A 27,866-nucleotide genomic window follows, 5' to 3' on the forward strand; every position below is an offset into this window, starting at 1 on the left:
GATATTTCGACAGTTAAAATCAGAATTTATGAATAACACTTTATCATACATAAGTCATTACTAATTTAGGAGACATATTATAGGTCCTGTCTGAATCTATTATAGTATAGTCACTTTAATTGTTAACAATAAAAGTACTTATTTTTAAAAATTATTTATTTAATTTCTGTTTAAACTACGAATAAACATTATTTGGGGACTGTAGAAAATATAAAATGATTTTCTAAACAACTTTTTAAACTTTTAATAATTGATAAAAACTGAACTATAAAATTTAGTCATCTTTGTTTGTATTCTTAAAAAAAACAAATAATGAATTTTTTTTAATACATAGGCGTAACTAGAAATTTGTGTCCGCCGGGGTTGAAGTACGACCACTTTTTGATACCTAATAATATTACACAAAGTTTTAACTTTGTTAAACTAAATTAATACTGATTAAATAAAAAAGAAAGTCGATTTTATTTTTTGCAATTGTGGTAATTGTCTTTACTTGTAGTATAGTTAATACTTGTTATAGTTATTGCAGGGAAAACCAAAAATAAGTATTAGGGAGATATAGTTTCTCCAAAATAATTTCTTAAAAAATATTTTCCTCTGAAATATTAGTCTTTAAAATACTGTTCCCGAGGATATTTCTTGAAGTAATAAGGTTCTGAAAAATACCGTTCCTATCATTTTTGATTCCTTTTAAATAATAATCTTTAAAATACCAATCCTGTTCTGTCAGAAAGTATTTATCATGAATCAATATCTGTATTGATCCATGATAAACTAATCCATACAATTAAACTCCTGATAAGTATTTCCCTAATGCGTATAACCCCCAGATCCAAACATAATAATAATATAATAGACAAAGGAAGGTAACGGTGATGAGATTACCGATTTTTAAAACCGTTATACGAATCTAATCTAAATTGATTATATAGTTAAACTTATTTTGAATTTTTACACTCCACTTAGATGGAGAAAAACGACTTGAAAATTTGAACAAGCTCAACAAGCTATTTCTATTCTTACAACCTATTGTCAAATTGGTACCACGCGTCTCTCAAACACTAGAGATATGAGGTNGCGTAGTGACCTATTGTCAAATTGGTACCACGCGTCTCTCAAACACTAGAGATATGAGGTTCATTCAATTATGTAATTCAGAAATTCAATGTAAATTAGATTCGTATAACATTTTTGAAAGAGTTAATTGTCTATATGTATTAAATGAATCGTTTGCTAAATACAAATATTCTATATAAATAAATTATCGTAGAGAAGCTATGAACGTATAATAAATTAATGTCTAGTATTTTGCTTAAAGCTGCTTCCGTCACACTAGTTAAAAACTAATTATAAAATTATTTGACATAATTTTTAATATCAATGTAACAATTTTCTAAAACAAAATGTAAAGAACCCCACAAATATAATAACTTAATAAAGATAATAAGATAATAAGATAATAACATTAGTTTAGTAATAATAATATTTAACTAGGAAAATTAATATCGATTGAATTATTTTTATAATATTAGTCTGAATATTTTCACTATAACGGTGTGGCTGTATAGATAACGCGACAGTGCTTGACGCGCTCTGCTTCAGATTCAAAACTTGATTCGAACTCGGTCACGGCTTTATTTGCTGAGCGAGCAAATCAGTTCTGTAATAATTACAATTATTGTAGTCGCCATCCGTCTCTCCGGCGAAGAATTAATCACCCGTTCTGGAATATCAACGATTAACAAACCTCCTTTGGAGGAGGACACTAGCCCTTAATAAACTTATAAAGCAATTAAAAAAAAAAATTTCACTATAATTTTTTTGGGAGAAGCACCATTATAAAAATATAATAGAAAAAACTGTGCCCTATTGCCTTACATACTCACAATATGTATTAAAATACCGTTAACTCAATACTTATCTTTATGTTGTTTTCAACTTTTAATATTTTTAGAAGAAAAAGGCTATAAAATGGCTGTTTTGAAATTTCAAAAAATTAAGAAATGAAAATTTTTTTCTTATTAGAGAAAAATAATACAAATATGCTTTTAACATGGTTTAAGATTTAAAAAAAATAATAACAGAGAAATATTAATTGTATCAAAAGTTATAGTTTGTATGTTAGATCTATTCTACCTATATATATACAAGGTGTTCAGTAAATAAAGGAATAGGTCAGTTGTTACAATGAGAATAATAGAAACCAGTTTCCTCACTTACTAAACACCTATATATATCTATACAAACAGTAAGTTTGAGTGTTTACAAACTGAAAAAAGAAAAAATACATGAAATTATAGTTAATATAGTTTTTTTATTTTATGTATAGGAACTATCCCTTTTATAATTTTTAGGTTAAAATTATTTTACAAAATTAAATTACTGTTTAAACACTATAGTCTTCCAATAAATCTAACATTTGATCTATAATCTTCATAAGTTCTAGACAATACCATTAAACAAGGTCCTTTGACAGTAGCCAATAGTTGTGCCATTTCAAGTCGCCCACAAACATCCATTAAATTAAATATTATATTGTAATAGTATCTCTAATAATTAAAAAAAAAAAGTTGTAAAAATGTTCAAATTTAAAATATATTAATTACCATAAATCCTTGTGGTAGGTGCTTATGTAAGGTAAGAAGCTCAATTAAATGTCCAATTATGTACTGTATTGTATCACTAAAGTCTGACTTATTTATTTTAAATAAGCTAGAACACCTAAAAAGTAAATATTATATTTATTAAGTCAATAATGCCAAAATTTAAGTGAAAACATGTTACTTGTCAAGTTTGTGAAAGGGCTTAAGTAAATATTTATCATTTTTAGAATTAATATCACTTTTTTCCATTAAATACAGCCAACATCGTTTTACTATATTAGCGAATGTAATCATATATAAGCTCAAGTATGGTTTTATAGCATTATTGGAACATTTATACAAAACAATTAACAGTTCAGTTATTTCTGTCAAAACTTCTTCATTTAAAGATGAATTTTGTTCTACCAGAGTTATTACACGTAACGAGGAATTTATTATTATAGGTTTGTTTACCTAAAAATAATAATAGATATAGAAATAATGATTTACAGTTTAAAATAAAAATAGTGATTATTTTTCTTAGGTTCATATGAATTTTAGTCATTTTATAAGAGAGAAAAAATTAATTAAAAATTTTAAAGGTGTCTTACTGAATTATTTTTATAACGTAAAAAACAATACTTTTCAATAACTCGTAATTTTTATTGCACACAATAAATATCATATATATTATAAAAAACTTAAAAACTAATTTTGTAGATTTATTAATAAATAGTTTACTACATAATGGCCCCATACAAAAATGTCTACAAAAATAATGTCTAATATTTTTGTAGTAAACTAATGTAAGGTCTACTATTTCGTATAGTCTATATTTTTATTTTTAACCAGTAGCGGCTCGTGGGTGCTAGTGGTGGGGGTGCGACTTTAAATATAATACCGCTAATTATAGGTATAAAAAATTGTTTAATTAAATATAATAAAATAAAACACATTACACATATTATTTTAAAGGTCATAGTAGAAAATAATAATAATAGTGATTATACTATTATAGGAATCGATAACGACGAGCGTTAAGGTATTAATTCTAAAAATAAATCACCTAATATAGTAATACATAATTATTTTACAATATGGATGATGCTGCCGGCCGTCCAAAACCCATACATAAGATTGCAGCTTACCCATACCCGCAAGCACACAATTGGACGCCTTGTTTATAATATACGTTTCAAAATATTATTCGGACGACGCTGTTCTTCGTCCAAATACTGCTCGTGTATGCATGTACCTGCATATACCGAGGGAAACAACTTTAATGTTCGCACACGACAAATGTATTATAACTATTTTACTATTTAAAAATTTGCAATTTTAATAAAAATGTAGAATTAAGAATATACAATTCATTTTCTTCTTTTAATTAATTTTAGTAGAGGGTGCAAATGTCCCGTCGTCCAAGCCACGAGCCACCACTGTTTTTAACTATTGGCTACCTAATTGTATACTTACAATTTGTTAGTTACTATATATAAAAAAAAACTATTTGTTTATCATGAATAATACAACACTTACTCAAATAATATTTAGTTAATTTGTAGAAATTATATCTATTAACATATATAAGAAGAGCTGTAGTATATTTTTGTTAAACTCTTGAAATGTTTATAAATCTGCCATTGCTAATTTATTAAGAAAAACCAATAATATTGAATTATAGCAATCAAAATTTCAGAAAATGATAATCAATAATTATACATTTATATGGAAATTCTTGAAAACATTAAAAAATATGAAAAAGTCAATTAGCTTCTGATTTAAACAATTAAAAAACATGATTTTTACTATTATACATATAAAGAACATAACTCATTAGATGTTCATCTAATAGGTATTAGCTATGAAATTAAATTATACTTAAAGAATGATGAATGATTCAAAATTTTCTTTAATTATTATTATAGTTTATAAATGATTATATATTATTTTATTTTTAATTGTTCTATATTTTCAAATAAATAAATATTATAGTTAAAATGTCAGACATTTTATAAACTTAAAACCAATAGACATTTTTCAAAATAAACATATTAAAAAGTTGACCATTTAACTGACAAATATTAGTCCTGAAACCTTTTTAGATGAACAAGCTTTTGAACAAAAGCTACAAAATAAAATGAAATTTTCTTACCCACTGAACTTTAAGCATTAAAGAAAGTATTTTCATGAGTAAAATAAATCCTTGATTTGTATGTTTCTTTTTTAAATTGAACATATAGTATTTATTCAAAATAAATCCAAAATGATTTACAGAATCTCTGCGGATTTTTCTTTTTTTGTTCAAATATTGCATATTCAACAAGCATGACCATAATTGATATATAAACAAATAATAATTTTTTTCTGATGATTTATCCTTTTCAATTGTTTTTAACTGTTAAGTTATAAGTTATTTATTAGAAACAGAATATAATACTTAGTTAGTTGTCTATGACATATTTTTTATAAGCCAAATAAAAATAGTTCATTTTCCAAATAAGAAAAATAACCAATAAGTGAAAAAAAATCACTTAAACAAACTCAATTAACAGTATATAAGATAATATAATACCCAATTTTACAAAATTTAAACTTTTTGAAAATATGTCATAGAAATATTACTTTAATAGAATAATTCAATTCTTAAAATAAAAACGAGATTAGTAATATTGTACCGTTTCAGTTTTTAAAATTTCAATGAACTCATTCAAAACTTTGGCAGAACACATTTGAAGTAATGTTTTGGCTATATTAAGACCTAATGTGTCAGGATATAAAACATTTTTCCAACAATTAATTAAAAAGCTTTTAGGCAAACAATTAGAAATTTCATTGTAATGTTTTAATAACTTGCTAGTTAAATATTTCTTATCATCCATATGACTTAATTGATTTTTATCAAACTAAAAATTAAAAAAAAATATTTACAATAATTAAGATTTAACCATTTTTAATACCTGATGTATAAGTGATTCTCAACCTTTTATATATAAATTTAATTATATATAAAAACACAGGACAGTCATTTTGCTATCTATAATATTTAGGTTAAGATCCATTTACACTGTAAATAATTTTGATNATCTATAATATTTAGGTTAAGATCCATTTACACTGTAAATAATTTTGATATTAATTCCAAATCTAGCTTTAGATTTTTTCAACCACATCTAGTTTTCGATATAATTACTAATTAGTAATATAGCAATAATTAAATAACATAGTTATTATAATCAACTGTAAATTTATACATACATAAGTATAAATTAATGAATGTATTTATATGTAATGAATACTTACCATTAAGAAAAATTTCTATAACAAAACAGTAACCAAAATTTCTTATTGGGTAAGATATATACACATTTAAGATTGAAAAAATAAAAACTACCCACATATTTGACTTTATTATTATAAAATAAATTTATTTTTGGAGAATAATTATTTCTGCTCTTCTATGTTATTAAATTATATAATATTTAAGTTTTCTTATTATAACTAATAAATAGTCATTATTTTTTTTATAATTTAGATGGTATTTTCATATTTAATTCAAGTAACCCATCATAATTTTCTTGAAAATTAGATGAATTACTGAGCAACCAAGTGTCATGTGGCAAATTTAATTACTAAAAAATTTAAAAGGCTATACTATTTTTCAACACACATAAAAATGTACAAAAAAAAAAAAAAATTTGTAAAAACACAAAAATGCAATATTTTCAAAATTTTTAAATTTTATTTTTTCATATGAATGCTTGTCATTTTCCATGCAAAATACAAAAAATATATATAATTTTTCACTACTCACAAAATCATCTATTTACTGATTGAAATTTCATTAATAAGAGTCAATGAGTAAAAATATTTACAGTGGAAAGATTAAACTTTTTTTCTAATAAAAGGTACCATTACATTCAAATTTAAAGGTCTATAAGAATGGTTAAACTTGGTGAATATGTTTCAAATTTTGCATAACTCTTTTAATGTCATTACATTATACTAGGAAAGTATAATAAAAAAGTATTTTTAGTTTTTGTAATAATTTAATCGTCTACAAAATGCTTAATTAATAACTAGTATTTACCTCACACACTAGATGTAATGTAAATAATTTGAAGCCATATTTGGAATTAGCATCAAAATTCCATACAAAATTCACCTAAATATTGTAGACAACAGACAATTTTTTATTTTTAGCTGTTCTGCGTTATCATCTACACATCTAAAACTTTTTTTGAATTTCTTCACCTATTCAAGAGCATGTCATAACTACTTTCTCTGAGAATAGTAAAAATATATTTAAATAAAAATATATCCTCCCATGAAAATACCGAGTAGGTTACTGTTTTTAATAATTTTACTTACAAATATTGTAAATGTTATTTTACATGTTAACACGACCGCCGGGGATTGATGGGTGGTTATAGAAAGTGTACCGGAAATCAAGTGAAAAAAAGAGGCACAGTACGGGATTAGAACCTGCGACCCAAGGCGTCGTAAAGACAAACCTTACCACTAGGCCACCGTGCACTTATGATTCAGATCCCGATACACTTTCATTTAGGTTGATAACGTGATGTGCGGCTGAGGGAAACACGGTACCGTGTCAATGTGTAGAAAATTTAAATAGTAACATATAAAGATACAAAAATATTTGGTTTAATATGAACCATATATTCAATATTAAACATAAAAAAAAGGATATTTTTTATTTACATACTTGTTACTGTACACATGTCATAGGTTGAGAAACACAGTCCTAAATTATTAATTCTTACCAAAATGTCAATATATTTTTCTAAGACAGCAAAATTATTATAAATGAAATCTTCATTTTTTGTTGTAATAGAAAAGTGAAGGGATAAACTGTAAGGTAAAATAAGTTGACATGTTAATGATTCGTTTGAATTAAAAATTATACTTTCATTTAACTTTTGAAGAAGAGCATTTACATTTTTATCTTTTTTTGCATTTGTATCCTAAAAAATTAAAATTTTAAATAAACATTAACATTAAGTAATTGATTATTATACTTTTTCTCATTATATTTTAAAGATTATTACAATCATAATAAATATTAAATACTTACATTAATATTACACAAAAAATGAGATACAATAAAACATTTGTCAATTAAGTCATTATTATTATCAAATACTTCCATTAGATCATTGCTAATATTATAATCTAATTTATGTAATCCCATACTTTCTGACAGTACTTTACATAATAATTTAACTAGAGCTTCCATCTCATGATCTGATTTGATTTTTTGATAAATTATGAGTGTGTAATTTGCTGCTTTAAAATTAGATGGAAGTTTACATGTTTTTAAGTAATCTAAAATATATATATGTAAAATTAATATATATAAACAGTATGATTTTTGAAAGGAAGATCCATCAACTTTTGATCTAGTAAACAGGATAACTCATTTAATATTACTCTCGGTTTTTTTTACTTTGTCTAACTATTTAATAATTATCTTAAAAATTAGAAATCATCAATGTAATTAAAAGCATACTTTTATTTACAAGAAATTAAAGCCAAAATACTAAACATTAAAAATTATTTTATGTCATACCTATTAATAGATTCATTAATGATATGATTACTGATTTTTTTAAATCTGTATTTAAAACAAGTTCATATATCATTGATAAGATTACTATTGTAAAAGAACATCTATAATTACGAAATTGGTGATCACTATAAATGTCATGTAATGATTGTAAAATATTAACATAACTAAAAAATAAAACAAAAAAAATATATAAAGAAAATTAAAAACTATGTAATATTTAATACTTTTTTATTTCATAGGAAGATATTGGTGAAACTTTATCGTATTTTTTAAATATAAATAACTCTACTGCTTCAAAACATATATCATCAACAGTTGAATCAGGCATTTCAGATTCAAGTAAGGAAATAATATTATCTAAGTTTAACTTTGCGAAGATGCTTGATGTTTGATTCATTTTTTTATTAGTAAAATGTTCACAGTAGTTTTTTAAAGTGTAATAAGTCATTATGCATGCTTCCAATCTAGAAATAAACAAATCACTATCATTACATCACTAATAAACAGATCATTACATAATTATATGATAAAAATAACTTTTTTTTTTTACATCTATATAGTGTAATAAAAATGTAATTTGAAAAAAAATGTATTGTTTAAATTGAATATTTCTTTTATTAATAAAATAAAAAAAATTATTTTCAACTGCCATTCAAAGTTAAAAGATAATTAAACAATAAATGGATCAAAAGTTGTTACTTAGATCTATACAACTAAGTATATTAACTATGTATATATTTTTTTACAAGTAATACTTAGTGTTGACACTTAACAGTTTATTTGAATACTAACTAAAAAAATTAATTTATTTCTATATGAGTAGCATATTTTAATTTTGGAAGTCTCTAATATTTTTCAAATATTCATATCATTTTAAACAAATTTTTATTTCAAATTGTTCAATTCGGGATGTAATTAATATTAATGTGATCAATTTGTCTTGTAATCAATCTACAGCTCAGGCTTTTGGAAATTATGATATCTCAAAACAATTTTTTATTTTTAACACTATTCTTTTTTTATTGTGATACAACCTACTTAGTAAAGCTTTTCTAGGAGTTAATTATTAAAATACACACAAATAAATTGTATATTTTAAACATTTAACTTACTGTAATATTTTATTATCTATAATTTTTACTTTTACATATATTTTATTTATACATAAAAAAAAACAGTAAAATAGAAACCATTCATAGTAATTACTATTACTACCATAAAATGCTTATATAACAAAAATTGATAACTTTTGGCTAATATTGTTTAAAATTAAAACTATATTAAAATATAGTTAATTTAAAATACTAAATTCAAAAATCCACAAAAAATTCCTGAACACATGTTGTCAGTATATGTTTAGTGTTGATAATGATAAAATTGTTTCCGAAATGCGTATCCACAATTTTTTAGTAATATTTAGTGGTTTTTTGAGTTTTATATTTTTCAATTTTAAATTAATAAAATTTTTAATATAGTTTTAATTTTAAATAAAATGATTAATTGTGAATATATTAAAAGAAAATAGTTTTGTCATATTTTTAGAGAAAAATCTATTAATTACTATAGGCACTATTTTGAAAAAATATTGATAGAGTCAATAATTAATATTTTTCAATAATTTTACGTTTTGACTTTGATGGCTAATTACTTATAAAATATTGTTGGAACAAATCTTTAAATTAATCATTAAGTGCAAATAAAAATTTTTAAATTAAATTAGCTTTAAATAGCATGATTTTACTTGAACATTGTCGAAAATTGAAATGAAAAAAAAAATATATATATATTTTTATACTTCATGGTAATGTAAAATATTTTGTACTTCAATAGATATTGACAAGATTTTCAAAAAAAATATATCAAAAGAAAAATAAGTGTCTGTAATATTATCATTTTAAGTTTTGTACAAATCATTTTGTATAAATAAGTTCTATAATTTTTAATTTAGATATTTTACACCATTTAAAAATGAGAACATTTTTACATACACACACACAAACAAAAAAAGTAATGTTTCAAGCAAATTGGAGTTCTCTTGGTGTATATTTGAGCAATATTGGTTATGTTAGAAGTAGTCTGCATAAGTGATAAAAAAAACTATTTAAACTTTATATTGAAGCTAAGATAAGATGAAAAAAAATGAGCTATAATTACAATAGTATTTAAATAAATATAATCTTACTTATAATCTTTATTTAAGTCCACAATAAATTTGCAATCTTCCAGACTAAAATGATTTTCAATGCTAAAATTGATTAACTTTTGTAAAAATACTACTTTTTTACTTGAGGGAATCAAATGACAATAATTATGTAAGTTGTTTAGAAGAAGATTATAGTCTGCAACTTCTAAAAGCAACTTAATATTCTTCTTAAGAATTTTATTTTCACTTAATTTTGATAAAAATTTAATATATTCTATCAGGAATAGACTCTAAAAAATTATATACATAAATATTAAAAAAAAAAAATTGTCAAGATGTAAAAAATTCAACCTTTGATCTAATTAATATTTAATAATACACTTTTTTTTTTTTTAATAAATGTTAGAATTTTATTTTACAACTTTAACATTATAAATACTTTTTAAATTTATTAAAAAAAATAAAAACTTTCAAATTTACACAAATATTTAAAAAAAATTGGTATCAAAATCTCTTATTTTTTTATGTATATTTCAAAGCACCAGACAATAGTAATGTTACGAAAAAAAAAATATAAATATATGTAACTTTATCAAGTAAAACGTTAGCTGAAGTCTTAAATATTTTTGATTAAAATTATCATTATTTGAATAAGTCCTTATATATAAAGTGAAAAAAAAATTATGAAAAGTATGTTTTATAAAGCGTCAAATTAGCAATCTGGTGTATCTATATCTGCGAATATTAAAAAATTTTAATTTTTAAAAACTTTAAAATATTTAACAATTAAATTTTTTTACTTAAATTAAAAACATATTATTAATTACACTAAAATTGTTGACTAAGAGTCTAACGATTATTCAATTAACATAAAATATTCAGTAGATAATAATGCTAATATATGTTATATCTTTATAGCTCTTCTTATATATTAGTTTATTATACAAAGTGATTTTTTATCATAACCAACTCAATTACTTACAGAATAAATACAATATGTTTAAGTTTTTAATTAAATAGTAAATGGCATTTGAATTTTTAATATAACTTTATTCATTTAATAGATATAAATTTTAAAGTTTCAAATTTTTAAGTTAATATACATGTATAATACAAAGGGTATACAAATACAGGTAGCTAAGTGGTTTTTAATAATGTCACTGTCACATTCATAGAGTGTTTTTTGTCAATTATGACTATCAATAGATATACTTTCTGTATTATCAGTTAGTGCATTTATAAATTCACAACAATGTGCTTTACTACCAATGATTATAAATGCTGCGTAACTGCAAATATCTATGTCATAAAAACTAGTTATCTAACTGTATTTGTAATCTCTTGTGTGTTATATATTTATATTACTCAAAAATTTAAATAAATAAACTTTAAATGTTTATACCTAATATACGAATTAAGTTGTATATTAAAATTCAAATCCCATCTACTATTTAATTAAAAACTCAAACATATTAAATTCAAAATATGTGTTCCCATTTAAATAAATAAAGTTGACACCCTTACAAGCCATTAGGGATGAACTTAAAAAGTATTAAATAGTTAATAATTCAAGAATAATGTATAACTAAACATAACCAAAAAAAAATGTTTAAATGATATTTATTCTGTAAGTAATTGAGTGTCTTATGATAAAAAAATAACCCTGTATATAAAAGAATATTTCAACTTTTTAACTTAATTCAAATAGTTTAGAGAATTTTACTATTAAATATTTAATAGCTCTTACAAAAGCCTCTTTAATTGGTTGTACATCTTTTTCAGTTAAATTGTTTTCAAAAGTTTCAAACTTAGATTTAAATGATTCACATAAATACTGTTCTTTTGAAATATCTTGGATTGATTTATCTTCAATTTCTTTAACATAAACTAATTCTGAAAGTATCACACTTTTTAACCGTGATATTGTACAACTCAATTCCATGTAAACAATAAACGCTTTTTCGTTAAGCTGCAAATTTTTATTTTTTATAATAATAAATATTATTAAAACTTAAAAACCTAGCAATGCGAACACAATTTATTTGGGACAAGTGTAGATGATATCTAAAAGTCAATAAAATCACCATCATAAAAAATACTTCAATGTAAAACTGTAGAAAGTATTAAATTTTTTAGAAGATATTGTTGGATTTTTCCAAAAGCAACATCAACTTCTTTATCCTTAATTATATATTGTTTACTAGTTTTATGATATAGAAGTATAATAAATGAATAAATAATTTTTACAGAAGTTAATAGTATGCGTATAGTGCTGATGATGGTAACATTGTTCCCAAAATACATATACACGATTTTTTAGTAATTAGTATGTTAAATATTTTAGCTCCGATGCAAAACTGAGAAGGTATTGATTTTACAATGATGTGTCTATTTTTTTTTTGTGTCTGTTACCATTTTTTCTCAGCTCTCAACGAACGGATTTCTTTCAATGATATGTCAAAAGATCACAAATTGTATCTAGTCAAAGACATTACCCTCAAAAATTGAAAAAATTTCACTCGTTCCCCGTAAATGGGGAAACCTCCAAAAAAATTACAAATTTAAAAATCGCTAATTTTCGAAATTTTTTTTACTAAAAACTGCCATAACTTTTTCAAAAATGAACATATCAATATAATTTCTTTTTTTTATAGATGCTTGATGTCTTTACCTATCATTTCGTATATTTTTTTCATAAATTTAACCCTTTACCTGCCCACAGGGGGGATTTAAAATGACTTTGAAAGTGTTCCGGAAGGTCTGAAACTTTTATATATATCTTAAATTAAAGCTAATGTAATGTACTTTATTATGGAAAAAAAAATTTTGATCTCTGGACTTGTATTCGTGGTGAAAATGGCTACCAAATGCTATTTTCGTGTGAAAATTCTTGATTTTTTTTTTTTATTTTTAACTTTATAATGCTATAACTTATTGAAAAGTGTATGGATCAACACAATTTTTTTATGAGAAATAATATTTTTTAATAATCCCTTTTTCATTCAAAATATTAATAAGAAAATAGCAGATCATGTAGCTTTTGGAATAATTTATCAATTTTTTAAAATTAAACACTATTTAAAGATTTGCATCAAAGCGTTTTTTTTTAAAGTGATTTTAATCACTGTCAGATATCATTATACCTGATCCAACTATGCCACGTCACCACTGTGCCGCGACCCCCTTGTGCTGGTTTTTTATTTTTTTTTTTGTGTCTATTATCACTTTTACTCAGCTCATACCGAACCAATTGTTCAACGATACATCAAACGATCACAAATTGTATCTAGTCAAAGTCATTATTGTCAAAAATTGAAAAAATTTCCCACATTACCCGTAAATGGGGGAAATCTCCAAAAAAATTACAAATTTAAAAATCGTTAATTTTTGACATTTTTAAAAATTTTTTATTCTTAAAACTGCCATAACTTTTTGAAAAATGTATGGATTAATACAAATTTTTTTTATAGATACATGAGGTAATTACCTATCATATTGTATTATTTTTTTTATAAATCTGACCTTTACCTGCCCACAGGAGAGGATTCAAAATAACAACTTTTTCAATTTGACTTTTAAAGTATTTCAGAAATATTGACACTTATATATATTAATTAAAGCTTATGTAAAGTACTTTAATATTGAAAAAAAAAATGTCGAATTTTATTTTGTTTTTGAGGTGAAAATGGTTATCATATTCAAATATGATTTCTATTTAAGTGATCTATTACAATAAAAATGCAAAAAAAATATTGAGCTTTTCTAGTTAAAATTTCTATTAAATAGTAATTATACAATTTCTTGGTTGCATATTGTTAAGAGTAACAGAGTAATTAGTAGTTAAAATAACAAACACTTTAAATTTTTCTTCATTGTAATTTTGGTTTTTCCTTCATATAGCTGTATGCCAGAGGTGCAAGCATTACCCTTATCTTATTTAATTTGGATAGCGCCACATTGCGCACATTTGTTAATAGGTTGTTTATTGAATAAGGCACATGTTGTGTTTTTTTCTGTTATTATATATAATGTGATAATTCAACATCTAGTAAGTTCCTTGTAATAGTCATGCCCTTGTGGTGGGATCACTTAATGATATAGTTAAGTATATTGTTGTATAATGAAGGACACCAGAGGTGAGTGAAACTAGCTATCCAACAGGGCCTAGGTAATTTAGTATTTAAGCATTAGTAATAAGATTATTACAAATAGAAATTAAATTAAGCACAATTTCTCCTTTTATTATTGATAACAATTTTATCATTGTTTTATATGAGAAATATACTTGAGTTAAATTAAAATTTCTCATTATACAAAAAAATATTATTTTATTTTTATTTAATTATATTCCTTCCTCTTTAAAAAATTGCAGATTAAGCAATATGGTAATATTCTTTTATGTTATACAAAACAGGCCTATGCAGCAACAGTATTATTAAAAAAAAAAATAGGTCTAGTGAGAGCTAAGAAAAAGAGTCATCAACACAAAAAATAAACACATGGTAATACCTTCTCTGCCTTGTATCTAAGTTAGACATTTTTAAAATATATTTTTAAATTTAATATATTATTAGATATAATAAATAATTATAAAAACTAAGTTTACTAGAAGAAAAATAAAAATCTTAAATGAATAATCAAGTTAAATTATTTATAATACATAGTTAAGTATTCTTCATTTAACTAAATAATAATTAGAATGAACAAAAAGAAAATGAAGATTTGAAAGTAATATATTTTTTATATATAAATTATAAGAGAAAAATTTTACCGGTTGAAGTAAATCTGCTTTTTGTATGTATAACATAATACTTGAAGCACAATTTAAAATTGTAAAAATAGCCGAGTCAACTGATAAACGGGAATATGATAATTCAAAGCTTAATAAACCATAATTAATTAACTTCACCGCCTAAAATTCCAAAAATAAAAGGTAAATAAACAAATATATAGCTAAATTTATAAAATATAATATTTCTAATGTTAAAATTAAATAAAACTATTAAAAACTTTATTTAAAAATATTTATTTATTTAAATTTATAAAATTATATGATTTGTGAAGTAAATATATCTTTAATTTTATTATTAATAAGATGTTTATATTTAATATTCATTTTTAAATATAATGGCTTGATGACAAGAAAAATTACAAAAACATTCATATTTACACAAAAAGACGCAACATATTACCAATCAAGCAATTAAGCAAATGTTGACCGACAAAAAAAAATAACTTTCAAAAATTTATCATAATATTTTTTTCAAATATAAAGTTACTGAAACTGTAGTAACACATATTTTAGGTAGTGATTAGTTATAGATTTTATTAAAACACAAAAATTATTTCATAAAATACCAAATTTTAACTATTACTAAATATATCTTTAAATAAATTATACTTGAAATACACTTACATCCATAAAAAAATCATTGCATTGAACTGGTTCAGGATGTTTTTCTATGAAAGCTTCTAGTTCCTTTTTAAATTTTTCAATACGATTAGCCATAATTTAAAATTTAAAGACGAAAAAAGGTTTAAAAAAAAAAAAAAAAAGAATATTAGTAAAATATTTTTCAGTATAAAATTTTAAATCTAAAAAAAAATATTTAATCTTGAATTATTGAAAATTAGAATTAAATTTGCTAATTTTTCTAACGAGATTTCTTCATTTATTTTTACATAATATTGCTTTCCACAATCATTTAGCCCACATGGTAGGTATTAATCAAAATGATGCTCTTATCAGTTATCATTGTTATCATTAAGATTATTGATATCATGGTCGTGGTTATGTCTAAATATTTTGCATTAAACTATGGAATAATTGTTACCAATTATCAGTGTTTCTACTTTTGAAAGTAAAAATTACCTTCAATAATTTGGAAACTTGGTATTAGTATACTATGCTAGTTTTACTAAAACAGGATATACTAAATCACAGAATAAAGTATTTTCTATGGTACTGACACTGTATAAACTCAACGTCATTAATCATTACTAAAAATTGTTTTTATGTCGAAATAAGAGATTCAGTTCTAAGGTGAATGATATAGTTCATTAAAACGGTATTATTACGTTTTCTAGTTAATTTTTACGGGTATTAAAAATGTTGTTATTTTTTGCTAACGAATGTTATGTTAAACTTTATGTAATTTTAACCTTTTAGTGACGATTTTTTTTCATATTTTCTTTTATCAGTATTGCTAAATTATTATCTTTTAAATCTAATGTTTCATAGTTTTTTATAAGTAATTTTAAGAATTATTATTGTATTATTGTTAATTTTGTGCATTCAAGTGCTTAAATTTACTCATCGTTTGTCAATGCCAATTCTAATTATAAATTAATTCCTAATATCAAAATCATATGGTAAGTAAATTGATAGTTCATTAAAATAACTTAGTGTCATTACTTGACTAAGTGACCTATATTAAAATGAAAAGTAATTTTTCATATTGAAGGTCAGTGTTTCAATTTTAATAATATTAATTCTAAATAGATAAAAATATGAATTAATAATGGTTGTTTTTAATGATCGGGTAATAATTTAGGGTTTAAAATCAAAAGTGATTATTACAAAAAATTGTACCTAGGTCAAAAACTTTTGTCAAACTTGTTACACAAAAACAATGTTTAGTTTAGTTGTGAAGAAAGTCAGTACTAGGTTTTTGGTGTCCTAAATATATTTTAAGTTTACAAAATATTCAATTATTTTCTAAAAATTTTATACTAAAAACTTGACCTTAACTCGGAGATATAGGGTTTGAGGAATATACGACCTACTAATTGAACCCCTGAATTGTTTTTATTATTGTTGTATTAATGTAAGGAACACTGGTTAATTTACTTAAATTATTTTAGTCTATCTTTTTCATTTACCAATTATCCATCTATGGATTCATTATGTTAGTGTGAATAAATACACTTTTTTCAAATCAATCAAATGCTAATATAATAAAAAAAAAAAGTTAATTTGTTAATAATTATGGATACAGAACATTTTTGTAATAATGTAGATGATTGTCTTCATTTTAGTTATAAGTAAAATATCATTGGCCCAATGTGTTTTAGTACAACAGCACATTCTGTATAATTTTTCTCAGACTGAAATAGAATATCTAATATTTTTTATTTTTAATAATTTACTTTTATTTAGAGTTAATAAATGTTTATTGAAAGTTTTCTAAATATATTTCAAAAAGAATTGAACTGTTATATTATTATAGAATAGTTCTGCTTTAATCAAAATTATAGAATTATACTAAATGTTTTTTTCTTTATTAGAAAGTTTGTAAAATTATATTTCTAAAATAAAATAACTTTTACAATCCCAGAAACTATATTACGTTTTTTTTTTTTTAAATAATTTTTAAGTTTTATGAATGATAAAACTGTACAAATCAACTTAAAAAAAATACATATATATATATTTCAACCATTTAATGAAATACAAAATATGTGTTCTCATTTGAAATTTGATAGCTTTACTAGATATAAGGGATCAGCTTAAAAATATATTATAGCTAATAATTTGTGGATAGTATAACAACCAAAAAGATTAAAAATTTTTTTTTTCAAAATTGATTTACTTTGCTAGTAATTAAGTGGATTGTGATAAAAAAATTACTCTGTATAAAAAATGGTCGTCAATGTTTTAAGAAATCTCATTACTTTTTATCATATAAATATTTTGCATTACTTAAAAAAAATTAATTATGCATTTTTAAATTAACTTTTTAATAGATAAATAATTACTACAAGTTTTATGATTTATAAGTATAGCACATGAATAAACTTCTTCTAGATTTTTAAAATTGTTTATGCCTATCTTTCAGATCAAATAGTACAGTCACATAAGAGGAAGACAAAAACACCCTTTTTAAAATATAATAATAATTACAAATATTTAAGTGTTAGTTATAAATAATTTCAGAAGATTTTTTGCAGCTTTTTATGTCAATTCAATAAATATGTTTTAAAAGGTCAAAGGTTGCCAATTTCAATAAAAATGTTGTAACTACCAATAAATTATGATAAACTACAATTTTACTTTTATAACTGAAATAATAGTTAGCTAACAAAGGTCAGAATAATCAAATTAAGATTGTGATATATGTTGTTTGCTGTTGTTAGTAAAAGAAAATAGGGAGGAAATTAATCAAAAACAAGAGATGTGGAGATCAGATTTTGAAGGAAAGATATTAAGAATAAGTAGGAGTAAGACAAAGTATACAGAGTAAGAATTTGACAAAGGAGAACATGAAAGTATAATAATGTTAATAACTTCAGAAATACTGGTCTAATATTTTTAACTACCAGTCATTTGCGTAATTGAATTATTATTTTATAAGCTAGTTAAATATGTATGTTACCATTTAAAAAAATAATGTTAACACATTTATAGGGAATTAATGTAAACACTTTATCATTGAAAAATAGTTAACTCAAATCTTAGCGAAATCAATATCTTGCCAATTCCTTTAATTTTGGATGGTTAAATTTTAAATTCTGCTTGTAGAATTTTCAATTCAGCTTATTCCATAAATATATATAAATTGTCATTATCATTTTATGATAATTTATAATATGTTTGTTCTAAATTATTATGTAATCCATAAAATCCTTACAAATATATTCAAACTTAACATTTATTTTATAAAAAAAAAATCATTAACATGTTTCATACTATTAATATTTTAGAGATGGCTGATCCAGATCAAAGTCAAACCAATTTAGGAACTACAACCACTTATCAGAATTGGCAACATATTAATTGGAATTATGCCAGGTAAACATTCTAATGAAATTGAGTAATACATTTTTTCTCAAGGATTATTCTTATATTATTTAATATTATATTATTCAATAAAACTTTAGTTAGTTTAGTATCTTGGGAAAAACAGGGTATTTAAAAAATTTAAACTTACTATATCTGATAATTCTAAAATAATTTAATTTAAAAATTAAAATTTATCTATAAGAAATTGTACTTAACAAACATTTTTATTTAGTTTTGTCAAAATATCAATTGAAAAAAAATTAGATATATGATGTTGAAGTATAAAGTTATTTGTTTAACCTAGTATTTTTTTTTACAGCTATAACACTGCACAACCTATGTATAATATGAATAATTATTATCCTCAATGTTTTAATCAGGTAATATATATAGAGATTGTCCTATCAGGTATAGACATCTTTAATAACTTTTGATCTAATAAATATTCAAACAATTTTTTTAAAAATTTCAAAATAGCCCTTTATGGCCCTTATCTTATAAAAAATTTTGATGGGTTAATAACAATTTTAATACAAGTTCTTATGGAGTTACAATCATTTTAATATGTATATAGGGTATAAGTTCAGCTCGTACTGGTGATGCATTCTCCATCCATGTCACATACCTATTATATATAATTCAGTTAATTTTGCCAAAAATGATATGATTTTTGACTTTAATATCACTAACTTCTAGAAATTAAGATTTTAGAATAGTTTTTCTATTTTTATCTTTAATTACTTAATTTTGTGACTTCTTTACATATCTCTGAACAAAATTGGTCTAGTAGGAGCATGAGATTGGTTTTCTAAAAATAAAACAAATAGCGTCTTAGTTTTGAGCTAAAATAGCTATTTTGACATTTTAATATAAATTATTGATAAATAATAAAAAAAATATATGCCTTGATAGTAGTTTAAGAAGGCAATAATTATTAAAAAAAAGCAAAATAATTATATTTATATTAAAAGTTATTAGTGTTGTTCAATTAGTTCTAATACACTTGTACATTAATAGTCTAAATATTTATTTTGATTATTATTTAGCCACAATACCAAAGCTTTCCGAGTCAATCATTGAGTTATAACTTTAAACCATTTATAAATGGAGGTATGAAAAAAGGTTTTATTCGTTTTTACTGTTCATTAATCATAGTAAAATATTGTCTTTAAGGAGCATTAGAAACTTCAAATTTTGCCCAAAAGATAAATATAACAGAAAATCCACCACCTTTACCAAGTGAACCAGCTCCAACTAAACCATCTGCACCTCAGTTTAGTGTTGATGATATTGATAAACTACCACCATTACCACCTGGATCACCTCCTCCAATTTCTAAAATTTGTGATGTACCACTTCGTAAGTTAAAAATTTTACTTATACATTTATTCATCTTGTTATGAATGTTATAGTTACCTTAGGGTGATGTAAAATAATTGTAAATGCTTTCTTTAGATGAATGCATAAGTTTTTATTTCAAACTTATATTTAATATAATAAAAACATATAATGACTAAAATTTGCTAAATATTTGAAGAGAAAAAATTGCAATTACTCCATTTATTTCCATTTACCTCATTTCACCCTATATTATTAGATGAGTAAAGATTTAATTCTGAACATTATAAGGGCTAATAGAAAAATCTACTTAACAGTTGAACATTTTTCAAAATAATTTAAAAGCATTAATTAATGATTTTTTTTGTAATATCTGGTATTTTATAGCATCTGCATCAAGTATTCCAGTATCCAATTTCAATTTACCTCAGATGCCTCAATCTAAAAGTGGCCGTAAAAAATGGAGGAAAAAACAGCGAAACTTAATGGAAGCCATAGCAGCTAATAATCAACCAAATATTAATAATATAAATACTCATAATTTTTTACCAATAAATTTTATCCCTTCTCTACAAACCAATCCTCCCAGCTCAAAATCATTAAATAATAGTATTACTTATCCATTTACTCCTATTGTACCTGTCAAGCCACCAATACCATCTCTACCTGCACCTGTGGTATCACCAGTAATAAAAAAACCTAATGGTTTTGATTTGCCTGAAAATTGTCCTAACAGCTTAAGGTAATTTTTTAAATAAAATTCTATATGCATTTATAAAATAGTAAATACAATAAACTCAATGATTTTAAAAGCAACACAAATTATATGAAGTTTTGAGTAATTGATAAAAAATAAATAGCATGTACAGTATTGAAATAAAATGTATTTAAAGAGTAATCTATTATTGAGTATTAGAATCAATGACTTATGTATTAAAAAGATTATAAATATAGGTAGTTTACATTCTGAAAAAAAAAGATACTAATAATTAAACATCGTTTAAATAAAAGTTACTTAGTATGTTTTTATAATTGTTGATTCAAATATACTATAGCACAATATTACAAGGTATTTCATTTTTTAATTACTAAACGAAATCTCATTTTATATATAGAGAGTACATCACAAAATGTCAAGAAAAATGTGTTAATAAATTGGACCGAGATAGAATGGATATCATTTTAAAAGGAAAAATAACCAATGCCAATCATGATGGATCATTATGGATCAAAGATTGGTCAAAAGAACCAATGCCTATGTATGTGTTAAAAATATTTATACTTGTCAAATAAATAATGAAGTAAAGTTACTTCAAACCCAACCCTTATATAATAGGTCATTAAATAGTCAATTGAAGATATGGTGTTAAACTTTTGTTATTAGTAGCGATGTTTCAGGTAATAAATCTATGTACAAGCTGAGTACTTAGTAAAGGTTGGATAAAAAATTCTTACTGAGTACTGGGTAATGCTTGAGTCCTAAAAAGGTCAGGTATCTAAAACATCTCTATTAGTTAGTAGCAGAGTCAATTTTTTAAAAGACCTTTAGCAATTACTTGTTTTATTTTTTTAATTAAACATTTTATTAACTCTCAATGGGTACTTTGACAATCTACTCAGCTCAATTGGTATATCAGTATTGGGGTTCAATTCCATTGCTATAGGCTATGTAGGTTTTCTCATTCTCTCTAACACAAGCATAGCTTTTCAGAGAGGACATTGTTAAACATAAAAGGAGTAATAATAAAATAAATGAAATTAAAAACATTTTTTATAATTTACTTTATTATTGCCCCATCCTATTAATATTTTTTATATGGGTCAGAGGTTCCTTTTATATCTATACTTACTTTAAATATATCTTGAAATGTTTATATACTATTTTATTGTATAATTCAGGTTATTAAGTGAAAATATTTCAGTAAGTCCAAATCAAGAAAACAACAAGAATAAAAATTCAATTATTAAAATGCAATTTAAAAAGTCAACAAACAATTTTGTCAATTGTTACTTTACTTCTAAATTTAAATCAAATTTGTCTCAGTCTTCAAATAATGTTGAGTAAGTTTAATTCAAGTTATTAAAAAATAAGATTGGTATGGTATTGTGTTTCCTTACACATCATATTATCAACCTATATAGTAGTATATTGGGATCTGAATTATAATTTTCGTTTTAAATTAAATTAAATTTTTTTTTTTTTTTAATAATTATCACCCATTTTTTTTAGATCTAATATCGATTCTAGTAAAAAAAGTAGTCCTTTACAAGAGAATAAGAGGCAAAACAGTGATGATTTTATACCATTAGTTCTTGAAAATGATGATAATAATAAGAAAACTAAATATAATAATAAAAAAAAAAAGTAATTAGGAAGCAAATTAATGTTATTATTTGATTAAATACTTGCAATTTTTATTACTAAAATAATTAATAACTTGTGTAAATTTTTTAGATTATACAATGAAGATGCTCATATGTATCAACAATATGGATCTATAGATAATAAAATTAGTTGTGATAAAAATTTACTTAATAAGCGAGCAGCACGATTTTCATCACAAAGCAGTCCAAAAAAAAAACCTCGTCAATTATCTAAAAGTGATTTTAATACACAAAAAATGTTTTCATTGGATGATGATGAATTTAGTATTGACTCATGCCATATTGTTGGTACTTGCACAGATCTAGAAAAAAGATACTTGAGATTAACTGCGGTTAGTTAAAATATAATTTGTATAGTATATTTGAAGCTCGCATAGATTGCTGTATATTTAAAATATTTTCAGACGTATCTAAGTGTTGAGTTGAGTGCTGACATTTCTTTGCAGCAATAGTTACAAATTCGAAGTTGTAAAAACATATAACCTTGTACATCCAACAACTAAGGACAACTATTGCTATGATGATAAACTCTGAAATGAGTTCAAAATAAAAGTACTCAACTGAACACATGGATACATCTAAAAATATTTTTAGTAAATAAAAAAAAATTTTCAAATTAAGTCTCGTTATTAAGGGTTTTTGATCAATACATTTAGATTAAATTGTTATATTTTTCACAACATAGTTATTTTAGTAAATTATCAGTGAAACAAATAAAGGTAATTTTTTACAATTTATCAATTACATTTTATAAAATTATTTTTTACAAGGTGATTGTTATAATGTTAGCCACTCGATTTTACTTAAAATAATAGCTTTTATAGGTTTTTGTTAGTTACTTAATTATCTCCATTTATCTGTTATAAAATATTTTTTATGTCCATCCCTTATATTATATAAAGGTGTCGACTTAATTTTTTTAATTGGCACATATTTAATTAACTTATAAAATAGAAAATGATGTAATTAAGAAAATTACAGGTCAAACAATTTTTTGACTAGTATTTTAGAAAATATTAACAATTTAAAATAATGACTGAAATTGAGGAGTATTTGCTGTTATTTTAAAAAATTTATAATAACACTTAAATTAAAATACATATGTAACTAAAAAAGCCAAAAAATTAATTTATAAAAAAAGTTATTATTTTAAGATAAATTGAATGACTTGCATTATAAGAATCACTCTGTATATTAATAATTTGTATGAGAGTTTTGATGTTTAGTTAAAATTAATCAATATCATTACTGAAAAAATATTTTTGTGTTTAATCTATTTTTCGATAAGATGTAATTTTAAAGTTATAATTATACAGTGTAATTTTTAATAGTAAAAAAAAAATTATTTTTTTAAATGTAGACCAAAAAAATAATTCTTACAAAGAAAAATGTTTTAATTTTGTAATTATCTTATGACTTATTACTCATTTATTAATTGTCATTAGGCACCAGATTCTGATGCTGTTAGACCTTTACATATTTTAAAAAAATCTTTACAAAATGTCAAATCTAAATGGATGATTAATGCAGATTATCATTATACTTGTGATCAGTTAAAATCTATTAGACAAGATTTAACAGTAAGAATGATCTTCTTTTATTTATTAATTTTTCACTAATTTAATGTGTTGTCTTTTTAGGTTCAAGGAATAAGAGATCCTTTTACAGTTGAAGTATATGAGACTCATGCTAGAATAGCTTTAGAAAAAAGTGATATGGGCGAATTCAATCAGTGTCAAACACAGTTATGTGATTTATATAAAGAACTAAAAGAAAGTAGTACAGCTCAGAAGAATCGTAATGAATTCCTTTGTTACAGCATACTATATTGTATTTATACACGAGCATTAAGTGGTAAATTTGTAATAACTAATGTAATTGATTGGTACTCTAGTGAATTAAAAAAATCCTAATTTGTTTATTAATCTTGTATTGAATATATTTAAAAATTTTTTTATTAATTTTTACTTATAGAATTGAATGAAATACTTCTGACTATAAAAGAATCAAATATTAAAGATGAATGTATTGAATTTGCATTAAAAACTAAAAATGCTTGGTGGTTAAGTAATCATATTCAGTTGTTTTCTTTATATAAAGTTGCACCAAAAATGGCTTCTTATTTGATGGACATGTTTTTAGCGAGAGAGCGAAAAAACTTCTATTTGGCTATTGCCAAATCGTATGTATACAATTCATTTATAATTGCTATAAATAACTATTTTTCAGGACATAACATTATTAAAGTTTTTACAGGTATTTAATTTTGATATTACTTTAAACCACTACCAGTTCATTTTAATATAATTTTTAAAAATATCTTTATTCACTATGCTCTATTAAATTTAAGAGTATATTAGTTTAAGAGTAGATACACCTAAACCCATTTTTAAGGCGAGAAGATTTCAAAAATTTTAGTAGCATAAAATAATCTGAGCATAAAATTTTAAAATGTTAAGCTATTTTTTTTTAATACTTACATATAAAATAATATAAATATAATTTATTATGATACAAATTTAGTACAAAATGTATTAACTGTGAACCAATGGCCTGTGATGCTACGGTTTTTATTATATATATATATAAAAAAAAAAATTTGGAAAAAAAGTAAGCCGTTAATATGTGTTAAATTAATAATTAAAATTTGATTGCATCCTGCAAAATATTTTTATTTATCAAATTTCAGATTTGCCTAGGATATTATAATGTTTAATTATCTCCTTAGTTTTCTATGTATGAAAATTAAAGATATGTTTCATGAAATGCTATATTAGTTTTATAAACATAATTTTATTATGATAAACAGTTACCGTCCAACTATACCAATATCGACTATTCAAGATCAAATGGCTTTCAATAAGCGAGAGGATTGCCTAGCTTTTCTTAAAGATACTGGTGCTGTAATTTCTACTGATAACGAGAACATCGACTGCAAAGCAAGCTGCGGTACAACCGAAGCTTGACTTTCAGAATGGTTTCGTTCATAAACCTTCATAATTATATTAAATGTAAATAACAAGTCTTCGATGATTTGTCATCATAGAAAATTACCACAGTGAACCAAAACTTTGAATTCTACTTCTATGCTATTTCTGGCTACATCACTACACTTAATCTGAGGGCTAAAAAATTATTTTAACATGCTAATTACAAACATATAGGTATTATGTATTTTGGAAAATCTTCACATTAAGGAATAAATTATTTGATGAGGTTTTCCTTTTGTTAAGTCAATGATGTAACATCCCCCATCATTATTTTACTGATCATAAACAGTTACTGATTAAGAATCTAGTTGTTTTAAATATTGTCAAAATGTATCAAAGAAAATAACAATTTGACTTATTTTATCTACTATCGGAAAATTTTATTTAACTACAACTCACCACACTAGCTGTAAATGGACTTAATTGTCAAAGAAAATTTAATCAATCAAGATCAACTGTTAAGACCTAAAGTTATTTCGTTTTTATTTCGAAAATTTAATTAGGTAAGTAAAGGTTAACTGGTTATTCAGTCAAGATTCTTCAAAAATATCCTTGAAAATTGGAAGAAAAGTGTAGTCAGTTATGCAATATTATTGACTGTTGATTCATATTGCTTTTTTCTGTGTATAATGTGTACACAGGAATAACAACAACTTATCTGTTTTTTTCCTACATCCAGTAACTCAATAATAATCATTCTAACATGTTAAAATCTTTATTATTGGAATTTAAATCAAGGTCTTTAAAAACAATTCGACAATGGATAATATTGAAATTTAAGTGAGTTTACTAGTTCAAAATTTATGTGTTTAATAACTCATGTGTTTAATAACCCATTGATGTTTTAGGATTATTAAATTTGACTATATTTCAGTGTTCCCCTTCATATGACCTCCAAAAAGTAATGTAATGTAATCAGTGGTACAATATATCTGTATAATTTAGTCAATATGATTATCTGTATGATTTTTATTTAATTACAGGTAAGAATAATTGTTCTTTAATTGATGTAAATATATTAAATCTTTAGCTGTATGACTAAGACTCACAAAAAATTTTAATGCAAAAAATTTTTTATTTAATTTTAATGTAAGAATAACATTTTTTGAGAAAAATGGAAAAATAACTCCTTGAATCAATTTTTAATCATCATATATCATGTGTTAGAGTTAATAAATCTTGATTAAAGTTTGTAAGACTTTCTTTTTCATATTTGAACAATATGAGAGATTATTATCTACAACTTTTTGAAAATCATACAGGGGAGAATAACTTAATTTCATGAAATTTTTTTTTTTTAAATAGAGCCACCTTAATATGAAATATAATTTTTATTCTAGGAGTATATTATTGCCCTAGTTCAGAACTACAAAAATTAAAAAACTAAAAATTTTATTATAATCATTTAAAATTAAATTTTTTAATACCGTTCGTGTAAAAGTTAAAAACCCCCTCTTTTGAAAAATAATCAAGTTATATTAAATTAGGTTAATGAGCTCTTAATGTTGAATAAATAACAACTTTAAGTTCAAAACTCAAAAAAAATTTTTAAGTTTTGCAATTCTGAACTGGAAATCAAAATTATCTTTCTTAAAAAAAAAAAAAAAAAGTATAGAATTTAAATTATTAATGATAATATTTTTATCTGTTTACAGGAACATTAAAGAGGTAATTGTGTGACAAAAATATTTTTATAACAATATTTAAATGATCGTACTGAATAGTTTTTAATTTAGTCTTTTAAAGTAGGATAAATATTCAGATTATTTAGTTTGTGGTTCTTTTACATGTAATTTTCGAAGACTTTTTCAATTAATATTTATTAAAATTTTAATATAAATAAGTAGTATATTAATTTTAGTATTGTTTTGTAAATATTATTGAAATAAATGTTTACAAAAATTTATTCTTATTTATAAACATTTTTAAATGTGTGGTTTTATTCTAGAGTACTTCTAGTGTTATAATTCTATCAATTATTCTCTAAAATGATTTTTATTATAAAATAATATTTTTTTCTGAAAATTCTCATTAAAATGAAAAAAGAGATTATACT

The 27,866-nt window shown here is 23.1% G+C and overlaps 2 protein-coding genes across 3 annotated transcripts; one reads left to right on the plus strand and one right to left on the minus strand.

The window, feature by feature from the left end:
• Positions 1–1,996: 1,996 nt before the first annotated feature.
• LOC126901279 (uncharacterized) lies at positions 1,997–16,017 on the minus strand. The gene is made up of 13 exons (XM_050677667.1): positions 15,732–16,017; positions 15,087–15,227; positions 12,063–12,284; positions 10,355–10,605; positions 8,397–8,636; positions 8,173–8,336; positions 7,678–7,928; positions 7,367–7,567; positions 5,261–5,488; positions 4,738–4,980; positions 2,785–3,056; positions 2,607–2,721; positions 1,997–2,549 (listed from the first exon to the last, which is right to left on the minus strand). Exons 1-13 carry the CDS (start codon positions 15,822–15,824, stop codon positions 2,394–2,396), a joined length of 2,577 nt encoding a protein of 858 aa, XP_050533624.1. The 5' UTR covers positions 15,825–16,017; the 3' UTR covers positions 1,997–2,393.
• A 348-nt stretch (positions 16,018–16,365) lies between these two features.
• On the plus strand, positions 16,366–27,637 carry LOC126901281 (leukocyte receptor cluster member 8 homolog). Of its 2 annotated transcripts, XM_050677668.1 has the most exons (16): positions 16,366–16,687; positions 19,019–19,106; positions 19,417–19,477; positions 20,144–20,207; positions 20,271–20,456; positions 20,823–21,177; positions 21,551–21,694; positions 22,335–22,496; positions 22,666–22,800; positions 22,891–23,152; positions 24,266–24,400; positions 24,461–24,674; positions 24,795–25,002; positions 25,630–26,590; positions 26,659–26,793; positions 27,466–27,637. In XM_050677668.1, the coding sequence occupies exons 2-14, from the start codon at positions 19,021–19,023 to the stop codon at positions 25,784–25,786; spliced, it is 2,169 nt and encodes a 722-aa protein (XP_050533625.1). In that variant the 5' UTR covers positions 16,366–16,687; positions 19,019–19,020; the 3' UTR covers positions 25,787–26,590; positions 26,659–26,793; positions 27,466–27,637. The 2 variants fall into 2 exon arrangements, with proteins under 2 accessions (XP_050533625.1, XP_050533626.1); XM_050677669.1 differs by lacking the exon at positions 22,666–22,800.
• The last annotated feature ends 229 nt before the right edge of the window (positions 27,638–27,866 follow it).

Source organism: Daktulosphaira vitifoliae, unplaced genomic scaffold, assembly GCF_025091365.1.
Source record: "Daktulosphaira vitifoliae isolate Bord-2020 unplaced genomic scaffold, ASM2509136v1 Scaffold_3, whole genome shotgun sequence".
Classification (NCBI taxonomy): Eukaryota; Metazoa; Arthropoda; class Insecta; order Hemiptera; family Phylloxeridae; genus Daktulosphaira; species Daktulosphaira vitifoliae.

Excerpts from the sequence above, each read along its gene's own strand:
- LOC126901281 (XM_050677668.1), top strand. The coding sequence starts at position 19,021 with ATGGCTGATCCAGATCAAAGTCAAACCAATTTAGGAACTACAACCACT. Across the intron at positions 19,107-19,416 it reads ATTAATTGGAATTATGCCAG|CTATAACACTGCACAACCTA; the intron begins GTAAACATTCTA and ends TTTTTTTTACAG. Across the intron at positions 21,178-21,550 it reads AATTGTCCTAACAGCTTAAG|AGAGTACATCACAAAATGTC; the intron begins GTAATTTTTTAA and ends TTTTATATATAG.
- LOC126901279 (XM_050677667.1), bottom strand. The coding sequence starts at position 15,824 with ATGGCTAATCGTATTGAAAAATTTAAAAAGGAACTAGAAGCTTTCATA. Across the intron at positions 8,637-10,354 it reads GACTTAAATAAAGATTATAA|ATTGGAAGCATGCATAATGA; the intron begins GTAAGATTATAT and ends GTTTATTTCTAG. Across the intron at positions 2,550-2,606 it reads ACCTACCACAAGGATTTATG|AGATACTATTACAATATAAT; the intron begins GTAATTAATATA and ends TTTAATTATTAG.